At 54.3% G+C, this 13,862-nt stretch overlaps 1 protein-coding gene and 1 long non-coding RNA gene across 2 annotated transcripts; one reads left to right on the forward strand and one right to left on the reverse strand.

Moving 5' to 3' along the window:
- On the reverse strand, positions 1–1,401 carry LOC105555145. The gene is made up of 2 exons (XR_001008429.1): positions 1,283–1,401; positions 1–807 (listed from the first exon to the last, which is right to left on the reverse strand). It is a non-coding gene; the product is annotated as an uncharacterized LOC105555145 (long non-coding RNA).
- Positions 1,402–1,484: 83 nt separating this feature from the next.
- SPPL2C (signal peptide peptidase like 2C) lies at positions 1,485–3,713 on the forward strand. Its single transcript, XM_012001948.1, has one exon. The coding sequence runs from the start codon at positions 1,548–1,550 to the stop codon at positions 3,600–3,602; it is 2,055 nt and encodes a 684-aa protein (XP_011857338.1). The 5' UTR covers positions 1,485–1,547; the 3' UTR covers positions 3,603–3,713.
- The last annotated feature ends 10,149 nt before the right edge of the window (positions 3,714–13,862 follow it).

The raw sequence follows: 13,862 nt of genomic DNA on the forward strand, positions 1-13,862 counted from the left end.
TTAGGGTGGGCCCTAATCCATTATGACTATGTCCTTATAAAGAAGAGAAGAGACACAGAGACACACAGGGAGAATGCCATGTGACAACCTATGCAGAGGCTGGAGTAACAGGCCAGGCCAGTGGGGAGAACATGAGGACAATGGAACCTGGACTGCCAAGCTCCAGCCCCTAAATCCCTCCCTTCTGGTTCTGGAGGCCCCAGGGTTACTCTCCCACACGCTAACTGCTTTGAAAACCTCATTCCTCAACTCCACTCCATCATGGGTGGCCTGAAGAAGCCTGGACAGGAGGTCCTGGGTGACCTGTGAGAGCACACACCACGGAGCTGGGTGCAAACTTGCAGAGCCAAAACCTGGGGCTCCTGACTTCAAATTCACCTCTCACCAGTGTTCAAGTTCTCTTTCCAGCGGGAAGTCTGCCCGGCCTCAGAGTTGCAGCCAGCAGAGTGGCTCAGCATCCAGCATGAAAACATTTGGGAGACATCAAGGTCCATTTAACCAGCACAAGAGTCCCAGCCTTCTTTGCTGTGTCAATGTGAGCTTCTCCAAGCCTCAGTTTTACTTATCCATGAAGTGGGTGTATTAAGGTAACGTTAAGTGGCTACAACAAAGAGACCCATGATAAATCAATGCCTTAAGGAAGATCAAGTCTCTCTCTTTCTTGTAGCAGTCCACAGAGCACATCCTGGGCTACTGTTTCACATGGACATCCAGGGACCTGGCTCCCTTCACTTTCTTCCTCTCCATTCCTTAGGACATTGTCCTCCTTGTCACAGACACATCACAGGCCTGTCCTTGTTCTGACTCCTGAAAAAGGGAAAGAGAGGGTAAACCAGGAGCCCCACAGTCTGTCAGCTTAAGCCTCTGATGTAAAGAGTTCACATCATTTTTGCTCAGTTTCCTTAGTCACCTGTCTGTTCCCAACTGCAAGTGGAGTTGGAGATGAAATCTGGTCATGCACCTGGTAGAAATGGGGACCGATTTTGAGGAACAGCCTCAGGCTGAGCAGTTATAATGACACCTCCTTGCAGCTGTGCAATAGATACAGCTAGGGTACCTGGCACCTAGTGAGCCCTCAGTAGAAGTGCTCAATGTTACTGAGCTCAGAGCTCCAAGGGACCTTAGAAACTCTCTGGCTCAACGTCCTTATTTCTTTACAGCTAAAGAAACGGCCTAGAGAGGAGCGACATTGGGCTGGGTTCCCCATGGGTAAGGAAAAAAGTTGGTTCAGAATCCTATCTGGCCTGCAGACCCCGTCCTCACACCTTTTATTTCAAAGTACCTGGTCTAATCCCACTAGGGTCTGGGCAGAGAGCAGGGTCCAGATGACCTCTCCCCTGGTCTCCCAGGGTTGTGGGACATCATTCTAGAGGGACCCTGTGCCCCACAGCAGCGCCCTCGGCTGGGGACCACACAGCTTTATGACTAAGTAGGTGTGGCCCTGGTTTCCAGGACAGGTGTCCAGACTGCTCTGTGACAAAGGGCCACGCCCGCCCCTAGGAGGGGGATTGGGCTGCCCCCTGGGGATGCTGCAGTAGGAGCTGAGGATGGCGTGCCTGGGCTTCCTCCTCCCCGTGGGCTTCCTCCTGATCATCAGCACCATGGCCCACGGAGAGTACGGTGTGGCCCACGTGGTGTCAGAGAATTGGAGCAAGGACTACTGTATCCTGTTCAGCTCCGACTACGTCACCCTCCCCCGGGACCTGCACCACGCCCCACTCCTTCCCCTGTATGATGGCACCAAGGCACCCTGGTGCCCAGGCGAGGATTCCCCCCACCAGGCCCAGCTCAGCTCCCCCAGCCAGCGGCCCCTCCGCCAGACCACCGCCATGGTCATGACGGGTAACTGCAGTTTCCACACGAAAGGCTGGCTGGCTCAGGGCCAAGGTGCCCACGGGCTGCTCATCGTGGGCCGGGTCAGTGACCAACAGTGCTCAGACACCACCCTGGTGCCCCAGGATCCCCGCCAGCCCCTGGGAGACCTCACCATCCCTGTGGCTATGCTCCACTACACTGACATGCTGGACATCCTCAGCCACACTCATGGGGAGGCCATCGTCCGTGTGGCCATGTATGCGCCCCCTGAGCCCATCATCGACTACAACATGCTGGTCATCTTCATCCTGGCTGTGGGCACGGTGGCCGCAGGTGGCTACTGGGCTGGCCTGACCGAAGCCAACCGGCTACAGCGACGCCGTGCCCGGAGAGGAGGGGGGCCTGGTGGTCACCATCAGCCGCGGGAAGCAGCAGCAGCTGAAGGAGCCCAGAAGGAAGATAATGAGGACATCCCAGTGGACTTCACACCAGCCATGACGGGCGTGGTGGTCACCGCGTCCTGCTCGCTCATGTTGCTGCTCTATTTCTTCTACGACCACTTTGTCTATGTCACCATCGGGATCTTTGGCCTGGGTGCTGGCATTGGCCTCTACAGCTGCCTGTCACCCCTGGTGCGCCGCCTGCCCCTGTGGCAATACCAGAACCCTCCACACGGCCTCTGGGCCTCTCTGCCGCTGCCCCTGCTGCTGCTGGCAAGCTTGTGCGCAACCGTGATCATCTTCTGGGTGGTCTACCGCAACGAGGACCGCTGGGCATGGCTCCTGCAGGACGCACTGGGCATTTCCTACTGCCTGTTCGTCCTGCACCGCGTGCGGCTGCCCACTCTCAAGAACTGCTCCTCCTTCCTGCTGGCCCTGCTGGCCTTTGACGTCTTCTTTGTCTTTGTCACCCCCTTCTTCACCAAAACTGGTGAGAGCATCATGGCGCAGGTCGCTTCAGGCCCTGCAGAGTCTTCAAGCCACGAGAAGCTGCCCATGGTGCTCAAAGTGCCCCGGCTAAGAGTCTCCGCCTTGACCCTGTGCAGCCAGCCCTTCTCCATCCTTGGCTTCGGTGACATCGTGGTCCCTGGCTTCCTGGTTGCTTACTGTTGCCGCTTTGATGTGCAAGTCCAGTCCCATCTGGTCTACTTCGTGGCCTGCACCGTGGCCTATGCCGTGGGCCTGCTGGTCACGTTCATGGCCATGGTCCTCATGCAGATGGGCCAACCTGCCTTGCTCTACCTAGTGTCCAGCACCCTGCTCACCAGCCTGGCTGTGGCCGCCTGCCGCCAAGAGCTCAGCCTCTTCTGGACCGGCCAGGGCAGAGCTAAGATGCTTGGGCTCTGCTGTGCCCCTTCAGCTGGCTCTAGGCAGAAGCAGGAGGGTGCAGCAGATGCCCACACAGCCAGCACACTTGAGAGAGGCACCAACCGAGGAGCAGGGGACTTAGACAGCAACCCTGGAGAAGACACCACTGAGATTGTCACCATGTCTGAGAATGAAGCCACCAATCCAGAGGACCACAGTGATAGCTCCGAGGGCTGGAGTGATGCCCACCTGGATCCTAATGAGCTGCCCTTCATCCCCCCTGGGGCCTCGGAGGAGCTGATGCCACTGATGCCAATGGCCATGCTGATCCCCCTCATGCCCCTGATGCCCCCGCCCTCAGAGCTGGGCCACGTCCATGCCCAGGCCCAGGCCCACGACACTGGCCTGTCCTGGGCAGGACTCCACAAGAGGAAGGGTTTGAAAGTAAGAAAGAGCATGTCGACCCAGGCTCCCTTGTGAACTGGAGGCCGTGAGACACACGCCTCTCAAAGGGCTGGTGGAACATTGCAGAGCAAAGCCATGCATGGCAACAATAAATCAGGGCATTAAAGAGATTTCATATCTACCCAAGGAGCCTCTCTGTTTGTTGGGAGTGCAAGAGAGCAGCAACCACAGAATAAGTGTGTACGGGGCTCGGAGGGTCCTTAGGAATGGGCACCACTCCCAAATAATGAAGGGGGAAAACTGAGGCTCCAAGGGGGCCTATGACTTGCACAAGTTCAAGCAGCAAGGTTGGGATTTGCATCCAGCGCTCACTGGGCAGCTACTCCCCTCTACCTGCCTGCCCAATCCCTTCCCAATCCAGAGTGGCAGCTTCTTAGCCTGACACACAGCCCCCCATGCCATCCCTGACACCCACCCTAGGCTCATTGCCCATCTTCTCTCCATGCTCAGGTCAGACGGAACTCTTTGTCCTCCCCACCTGCTCTCTCTGCATATGCTGTTCCCTTCAGCTGGGATGCACTTCCCTCTCCAGACAGAAACACTCCAGCCTGGCTCCCCGACTCACTGGAAAACTCCCAAGCATCCTTGCCTCCTCAGCTCGCATCCGTTCTGCAAAACGTCTCTGCTCAAGACTCCCAGGCAGCAGCACCAAGTCCGGCACGTTCCTGTGTGCACCACCCATTCCATCTTCAGACATCGAGTATGCCCCTACGGTGTGCACCGCCATGTGGTGGGCACGGGGAAGGCCTCTGTCTAGCTGGGGGAGGGGTGGGCAGACAAGAAACAACCTTAGAATTGTCTCAAAGAGGGCAGGAGGGGTCGGAGAATTTGGGGCCAGGGTGGAAGAATTCAGGAGACCATGGCCTCCCTCACTGACTCTAGGTAATGTTTAAGCCTCTTTTGGTCTCTGTAGTCTTATCTGCAAAATGAGACTTATAATACCAGGTCCATCTGGAGGCAGGGGCATGGACAAGATGACCTCCTAAGGACTCTACAGGCTTTTTGGCCAGGTAGGGTGCTGACGTGTTGCTTAATCAGAGCAGACAAACTCTGGGATGAGAAGGCTTCCTGGAGGAGGCATTTTTGGAGGGAAGGAAAGTGTATCCCAAGAAGCAGTGTGGTTCAGTGGTTAGGGCTCTACAGCAAGGCTGCCTATCACAAATCCCAGCCCTACCACTGACATGGAGTATCTCACTGAGCAAATGACTTACCTGTTCAGTGCCTCAGTTTTCTTGTCTGTGAAATGGGATAACAGGACCTACCATCTGGTTTTTGGGAAGTTTGAATGAGTTGGCCTATGTCAGGAGATTGGCACAATGCCCTGCCTGTCCAAAGAGCCCCCTGCATGTGAGCTATGTTTGTGTTGCTCTCCTAGTGAAAGCCTTGCAGAATCAAACCCAGTTCCTACAAGGCCTTGGGGTTCCAGCCCAACAGCCCTCTTCCACCCCTCCAAACCCCTACTGCCACAAGCACACGCCAGACCCACCACACCCCCCGTGCTTTTTCCTCTACTTGGAACTATCTTTCTGCCCCTTCCTTACCACGCCCCATGAACTTGGCCTGGCTGGTTCTTCCTCTTTGCAGCCTTTCCTAAAGCAACCCTGTCTCAATCACACGACCAGGCACCGTGTTTCTTAGTTTTCCAGTCTTCCCCAGTAGAGGGTCAGCTTTGGAAGCCAGGGGCCTTGCCCATCTTGTTCATCTGTGTAGTTTCAGGGCTCAGAACAGGTCCGGAAGTGTTACAGGTGCTTGCTTTATTTGCTGGAGGAATGAATGGATGGATGAATGAATGAATGAGGAGTTGGCCAGCCTGAACTGCAGAGGAGGGGATGCTATGAGGGAAGGCCCCGCTGCCCAGGCCACCTCACAGGCTTCCTGTAGGGCCTTGGTCCGTGTTGATGTGCGACTTGGTGGGCCTGGGTGGGCTGTGGAGTAGGGAGAGAGGTCCAGAGAGGCAGTGCAGGTGGTGGGCATCTCAAAGCCCCACATGCTGGGGAGGAAGCGCAGCCCCTCGGTACACAGCAGCTGAAGGCCCCGCTGGACAAGGGAAGCTTGGAGAACCTGGCCAAGCCACTGCGGAGGTGTTGGCAGCCCCTCCCACTGGAGCAGAGGCCATCTGGCCTGGACAGAGGGCCCTCCACAGGCCCTGGCTCAGCCCCAGCCTGGGCAGCCTCCCTGCTGCTGGCCTGCGTCACAGGGCCTGCCGAGGGCAGCTGCACCCTCTGCCAGGCCTGAGGGGAAGGGCTGGACAGAGCCGAGGCCTCCTGGCCCCCCAGCCCCCACATCCCCCAAGGCAGGAGGTCAGGATGAAGAAACTTCTCTTTCCCAGAAATCCGCAGTCTGAGGGCTCTGAGCTCCGCAGGCCTGCAGGGAGGCCAATGCCTGCCTCCAAGGAGAGGGGATTCAGGGAAAGTCTGGGTTGGGAGGCCTCCCCCTTCCCAGCATCCAGACCTGATGGGGAGGTGAGGGCCTACAGGGCCTGGATCTGCTGCCTCCACCCCTCTTCCCCAACCCCCAGCTTGCTGCACGGTGCTTGGGCAGCAGAACTGAGGTGCTCCCAGGGTCCAAGGCCAGGCCTGGGGTGGACAGCAGCCCAGGGTGCAGTGGCATCATGGTGCCCAGGTAGCTCTCAGCTCTGCTTCTCACTGGGAAGTCATCCTGGTCACCCAAGTTTCACCACCCCCTCCCCATGCTGGTTCCCCAGTGTGGCCACAGCCAGGACTGACCAGTGTCGGGGACCTCTAGGAAGGACACCCCAGCTCCAGAGTTCCCGAGGTCTCACTGGGGCCACAGCCGACTGGCCCTGAGGCCCGGCTTCATCCTTACCCTCCTGCAGCCCTCACTCCTGTCAGGCATCTCCCCTGAGACCACTGCCCAGCACCTCCCACCCAGCATGCTCCTGAGGCTCATTCCCAGGGAGCCCAAGCTAAGACACAGGGACAGCTGCCTTCTACGTGTGAACTGGAAAAACTATGTGAGTCCCCCACACACCCCTACCTCCTCCAAGCTCTTCCGCCCTGCCCAGGAAAGGAGTGTGGGGATGGGGCTGGAGGCAGGTGATGGGCAGGACCTTTCTTCTTCCTCCCAAGAGCACTCGGCAGCGACTCTGCCCGTTTCACAGATGGGGCTGGGCAAGGACTCTGGGTCTAGAGGCAGCTTGAGGGTTTAGAAAGAGCTACCCAAGCACGGCTGCAGGTCAGAATCACTGCAGTACCTGCCAAACATCTGGATTCCCGGCCCCACAGATTCTGAGTTGACAGGTTTGAGGTGGGAACAGGCATCTGCCGTTTTGAGGGACCCCACCCCCACCCCAGGCTGAACACCTTTAGAGTCTGGCTTCAGCCTCTTGTCTTGGCAGGGCCAGGAGGAGGTGGGGAAGAGGGAGACCAAAGCGTCAAGGTGCCGGGGGCCCAAGGTAGGTCCTGCCTCCAATCTTGACACACACATTCAGCTGGGGGCCCTGCCGGCTCCGCTCCCTGAGCCCTGGGCCCACCTGACCACACCCGGAGACTCAACCTCTACCTTGCTCCCCTGGCCAATCCTGGTCTGGGGCAGGAAAAACTGAAGCAACTTTACCAACCAACAAGCTTCACTTACCGCCACACTTCTCAACCCCTGATCCCCATCTCTAGCATGTCCTCTGAGGCAGACTTCGTCCTGTTTTGTTCATCACGCATTGGACCCGGCACATAGTAGGTACTCAATAAAACATCTGTTGTATGAATGCACTGGCTGGATGAATGTCCCCCTTACTAACTGTGTGACTTTGAGGATGCAAAAGTCTCCTTACCATAAAGTGGGCGTAATAACACTGCCTGCCCCAGGGGTTGCGATAAGTAATAAGCCATATGGGTGAGGAGCTGAGCCCAGTGCCCGGCACAGAGTCAAGTCTCCTAGATCTTGCCCTGCTGCTGCTGCTGTGCCTTCTGATGGCCCAATGTCCCTGCTCCTGCCCAGAAGACTCCTCTTACTCTGCCAGTTCCCTTCCCAGAGGACAGGGCCAACTCCAGACAGCTTGACCACGCTGCCACCTGCCAGAGGTGCCCAAAGCTGGAAGCCCCTGCCTGAAGGCCAGAGCGACACAGGATACTGCACGTGTGCGTATGCACACACGCATGCACACACATATGCATCCATTCACATACACATGGGCACACACCCATGCTGCACACTTCACACACCTACACACCCCATACCTGCACACACATACACCCATGTGCACATCCACACACATGCACCTGTACTGAACACGTGCACATGCCCTTGTGCACACCTGTGCACACCCAGCACGTGCACACACACACACACACACACACCCCTGGGCTCTGACCTGCTGCGTGTGGTTCCCTACAGATCCAGCCTTTCCCCACCAGGCCTTTCCTGGGCCTACGGGAGTGGGGGTGCTGATTCCTGGATTTCCCACCCTGAAGGACAGGGTGGTCAAGGCCCCCCACAGGCCTACCCCTTTCCTGATGGGACAGGTCCCCCTTCGAGACAGAACTCACTGCCCAGCTGCTCTGTCGAGGACAGCTGTCCTGTCGAGGACAGTCTCCTGAGGGCACCTCAGCTTTCTAACCCGGCTCACTCACACTCTTCAGGGGAGGGGGCACAAAGGGCCGACTAGAGGCCGAGCAAGACAGGGGCCCAGGCCCTGGCCATCTCCACCCAGAGTGGTCTTTGCTCTGATCCCATGGGCTAGCAGAGGCAGCACAGGCCTGTGTCCCAGGCTGCTGGCTCCCCATGCTGCAAGCTGCTTCCTCCTGACTCCACTGCTAACCACCACAGCATCTGCTTCCTGGACAGCCTCACCTGTGATAGGTGAACCGTCAGATGGGACCAGGGCAGGAATAGCCTCCTTGAGGCTGCCCCCAGGGCCCCAGGTGGCCCAGCCTCAGGGCTGAGCTGTTTTACGCAGGCCAACTGACATTTCTGTCCGTGGCCTTGGTTAATCCCAGCACCAGCTTCACGAGGCATGGGCTTGGTTCTCTTTTGTTCGTGACAGGGTGCTACTGGAGCTTCTGGATTTCTGGGATGGTGGGGACCAGCAAGGACCTATGAGATGCTGTCCTCAACAGATGAGGAAAGGAAAGCCCAGAGAGGGCCAGGACCTGCCCATGGTCACACAGCAATGGGACAGTAGAAACGAAATGCAAGTCTGGTCTCCTGCTTCCCAACCCAGCAGCTGGGACCAGCTCTCATCCTCAACATTCCCTCCCTCCACACACCCTGGTCTCTGATCCATGTTCCTCTGAAATCACACCTCCCCCAGGAAAACTCTGGGCCTACCCACTCCTGTGCCCTGTGTCCCCTTGGGAGGTGTAGCCCCACATTCTCCTTGAGAAGTATCTGTGTGTGTTGTTTGATAAAGGTTTGTGATTCAGCATCTATCCACTTGCCAGTTAGAAGGAGAACACAGCCGGACTTTGAGACCTGGGTTCAAAGCCCCACATTGCTTTCTCTTGTCATGTGATGCTGGACAACAGAAGCCAACCTTCTGAGCCTCAATTTTCTCATCTGTAAAATGGACTGCTAAGACTCACCTAATGGTTTGTTGTAAGGATTAAATGAAGTGAGGTATGTGTATAAACAGCTAACACTGGCTAAGCACTTACAGCAGGGCAGAAAAATGCATTATCTCATTACATGTGACACAGGTTTGGGGAAAAAGTTTCCAGGACAGCACTCGACATACCCCCAAATGCCGTCTTCCCCAAATGAGCTCCCAGAGGTGGAGTCATCCCCTTCCCTTGGTCTCCCCTGCCCACGCTCACTGGGATGTGGTGTGTGGGTGGGTGCCTGGTGGTAAGCAGGGCACCACCGCAGAGCCAGGAAGAGGGGTCCCTGCAGTTTAACTGAACCACCAACGTTTTGCGCCTTTTTCCTGCAACCCTGAATTTTGAATGCTCCTGTGCTGCCACCTGCTGGCCAGGAAGATAAGAGCAAGCGGCGCACACGGAATTTGGGAATAATCTAGAATGATATTTAAATTATGTATAATAAACTAGCAATCAGCAGAGTTCTGAAGCCCCTATTGGGCTCAAGGTTAACTAACACTTTAGAATCTGTGTTGTTAGAAGGGTGAGGTGCCCTGGAGGAGGGTATTTTGATATTTTATGGAATGAAATAGCCCAAAACAGCATCACTGAATGTCCTTAATGCCTGAAGATGGTCCATGCCCTGACACTTACCCCACCCCATAGAATCAGACCACCATGAATTAGTGTCCTCAGGCCCCTCAGTTCCTGGACTATTTGTACCAGGGAGGGGGAGACTCCCCATATCCTCCCCACCCCCACCCCCAGGTCCAGACCCAGTCCTTGTCCCTGCGGGTCAGCAGGCACCCTGCCTCCCCAACCACACACACAGAATAGGTTCTGGACATGGATGCCATCACTGTTCGCTGTGTTTGTAAACAAAACCCTGCCCACCATTGCTTTACTTTTCAGATACTTAGTTTTATCTTTGGGGTCGCTCTTCTGCAGACCCAACTTGCAGCTGCTGGAACCTTGTCTAGAGCCCTTCCGGGTCTGGAAGTCAGATCCAGGTTTAACACCTCCCTCCTGGCCCCGGGGAGGGTGACAGGAAGCATTCTCAGAGACACCTCTGGAACGGAGCCTGGAAGGGAAGCAGATGGCTGGGGCTGCTGCTGGGAGAACCTTGGGCTGCTAAAATCTGAGATGTTTTGGGGTTTTGTTTTTGGTTTGGTTTGGTTTGGTTTGTTTGTTTGTTTTTTGAGACAGGGTCTTGCTCTGTTGCCAAGGCTGGTGTGCAGTGGCATGATCACAGCCCACTGCAGCCTCAACCTCCCAGGCTCAGGTGATCCTCCCACCTCAGCCTCCCCAGTAGCTGGAACTACAGGCATGTGCCACCACACCCAGCTAATCTTTATGTATTTTTTGTAGAGATCGGGTTTTGCCATGTTGCCCAAGCTGGTCTCCTAGGCTCAAACAATCCTCCCGCCTTGGCCTCCCAACGTGTTGGGATTACAGGCGTGAGCCACTGAGCCTTGTTCTAAGAAATGCCTTTAAGTAGTATTCCCCAGTCTCTCAAAGACTTGAATGGCAGCAAAGATTGGTGGGGTTTGGGGGATGGCAATGAGGTCTGAATAATGGTGTTGGCAAAGCCTCCAGTGACCGTCCAGAACTGAGGACAGAGAGGGAAAGCAGCCTTCCCAAGGTTACACAGCAGACCCAGTAACAAGTCCAAGGCAACCAAGAACCTGGGAACTAACGCAGAAACCCTCTGTAAACAGGAGACGCTTTCTGGTTTGCCTTTCAGAGGCTGCTTCGTGCAGGCCCCAAATTCCCCCACGTACTGGGTCTTCTTAATGCAGGAGACCCCTGGGTCCAGAGAGAAAAGAACTTCTCTGAGCAAAACCCTCAGTCCCTTGTCCAGCCTGGACCCAGGCTTGGCCCTGCCTGCAGTTCCCGACTTGACCCAGACACTGTAGTGAACTCAGGCAGGAGGGGCCACAACTGAGAACCCTCATCCATCATAGCCCAGGTTCTCCTTCTGGTCATCCCCTGGGGCAGCCCCAGAGCATGAGCCAAGGGGGTCTGGTCTCCACCTACCTTGCTTAATCCTTAAAGCCAGCTGTGACACATTGAATAATGTCCCCCCAAAAAAATCTGGAACTTGTGATCATTACCATCCATGAAAGGGAGCAAAGGAGAAAGGACTTTGCGGATGTGACTAAGCAAAGGATCCTGAGATGGGGAGATAATCCTCTATCATCCTAGTGGGCCCTAAATGCAAACACATGGGCCCTTATGAGAGAGAGTGGGAGAGAGAGACAGAGGAGAAGCTGGGTACAGTGGCTTACGCCTGTAATTCCAGCACTTTTGGAGCCTGAGGCAGGCAGATCACTTGAGGTCAGGAGTTTGAGACCAAACTGGCCAACACAGTGAAACCCTGTCTCTACTAAAAACAAAAATTAGCCAGGCATGGTGGCGCATGTCTGTAATCCCAGCTACTCGGGAGGCTGAGGCAGGAGAGAATCGCTTGAATCCCAGAGGTGGAGGTTGCAGTGAGGGGAGATCGCATCACTGCACTCCGGCCCAGGTGACAGAGTGAGACTCCATCTCAATTTAAAAAAAAGAAAAAGAGAGAGAGAAAGACAGAGAGAGGGCAGGGTGTGGTGGCTCATGCCTGTAATCCCAGACTTTGGAAAGCCAAGGCAGGTGGATAACCTGAGGTCAGGAGTTTGAGACCAGCCTGGACACCATAGTGAAACCCCGTCTCTACTAAAAATACAAAAATTAACTGAGCATGGTGGTGGGTGCCTGTAATCCCAGCTACTTGGGAGGCTGAGGCAGGAGAATTACTGGAACTCTGGAGGTGGAGGTTGCAGCAAGCTGAGATTGTGCCACTGCACTCCAGCCTGGGCAACAGAGCGATACTCTGTCTTAATAAATAAATAAATAAATAAATAAATAAATAAATAAATAAAGAGAGACAGAGAGACAGAGGAGAGAGCAGGATTACACACATGGAAGAGGAGAAGGCAATGTGGTGATGGAGGCAGATTGGAGTGACGTGGCCACAAGCCAAGGACTGCTGGCAGCCACCATGAGTTGGAAGGGGTAAGGAATGAATTTCCCCCTAGAACTTTTGGAGGGAGCCCAGCCCTGCTAACCCCTTGATTTCGGCCCAATGATCCTGATTCCAGACTTCTGGCCCGCAGAGCCGTGAGAGGATATATTTCTGTTGTTTGAAGCCATCAAGCGTGAGGTCATCTATTACAGCAGCCACAGATGTGAATCCACTGTACAACAGACATCTGTGGCACAGGCTGCCCTTGCACCCAGAGCTGTGCCTGAGAAGTAAATGGCTCACAGAGTAGACAAGATGAAGACATAACCCAACAACAAAAGCCCCCTAGCCCGCCGGGTATTCTTTCCTGCAGGGGAGAGGTGGGCATGGGGAGTCAGGGAAAGAGAGGTAAGAACTGGAGTCTTGGTTGCAACAGTCAGTGAGTGTATTCTGAGTTCAGCCACTGCACTGGGCTCCAGGGACTTCTTTCCACTGTTATTGATTGTACTCTAGAGGAAAATTGGAAAGCACAGGAAAGTAGAAAAAAAATCCACAATTACTATAAACTTCTGGTTTATTTCCATCCAGTCATTTTTTTCCCCCATGTATAAGGGTTTTGTTTTGTTTTTATTTTTTTAATTGTGGTAAAATACACATAACAAAATTCATCAAAGTATACAGTTCAGCAATATTATTAAATACACTTATGATGTTGTGCAACCAGCACCACCATCCATTTCTAGAACTCTTCATCTTGTCAAACGAAATTCCATACCCACAAACAACAACTCCCACGCCTTTCTCCCCAGCTCCTGGCAACCACCATTCTACTTCCTGTCTCTATGATGTTGACTACCCTAAGTGCCTCGTATAAGTGGAATCAGAGAATTTGTCTTTTTGTGACTGGCTCATTTCATTTAGCTTAATGGCCTTAAGGCTCATCCATGTGGCAGCATACTGCAGGATTCCTTTCCTTTTTAAGGATGGGCAACATTCACTGTGTGTACGCAGCACATTTTGCCTAGCCATTCATTCCTCTGTTGGTGGACACTTGGGTTACTATAAACATTGGTGCGCAAATATTAGATGGTGCAAAAGTTATTGCGGTTTTTGCCATTGCTTTCAATATCTCTGAGGCCCTGTTTTTAATTCTTTGGGTTATATATCCAGACGTGAAATTTCTGAATCACATGGTAATTCTATGTTTAACTTTTTGTTTATTTGTGTATTGATTTATTGATTTATTGATTGGGAATGGAGGTCTTGCTACATTGCTCAGGGTGGTCTTGAACCCCTGGGCTCAAGCGATCCTCCCTCGACCTCCCAAGTAGCTGGAATTACAGGCGTGAGCACCTGGCTTCCTGGTGTTTGTTTGTTTGAGACAGGGTCTTACTCAGTAATCCAGGCTGGAGTGCAGTGGCACGATCACTGCTCACTGTAGCCCCGACTTCCCAGGCTCAAGCAATCCTCCCACTTCAGTCCCCCAAGTAGCTGGAACCACAGGTGCACACCACTATGCATGGCTAATTTTTTTTTTTTTTTTTGGTAGAGATGTGGTCTCACTATGTTACTCAGGCTGGTCTTGAGCTCCTGAGTTCAATGCATCCTCCAGCCTCAGCCCCTCAAAGTGCTGGGATCACAGGTGTGAGCCACAGTGCCCAGCCTCCGTTTAATTTTTTAAGAGATTGCCATACTCTTTCCACAGAGACTATAGCATTTTACATTCCCACCAACAGTGCACAC

This window comes from Mandrillus leucophaeus, unplaced genomic scaffold (genome assembly GCF_000951045.1).
Source record: "Mandrillus leucophaeus isolate KB7577 unplaced genomic scaffold, Mleu.le_1.0 Scaffold670, whole genome shotgun sequence".
Lineage (NCBI taxonomy): Eukaryota > Metazoa > Chordata > Mammalia > Primates > Cercopithecidae > Mandrillus > Mandrillus leucophaeus.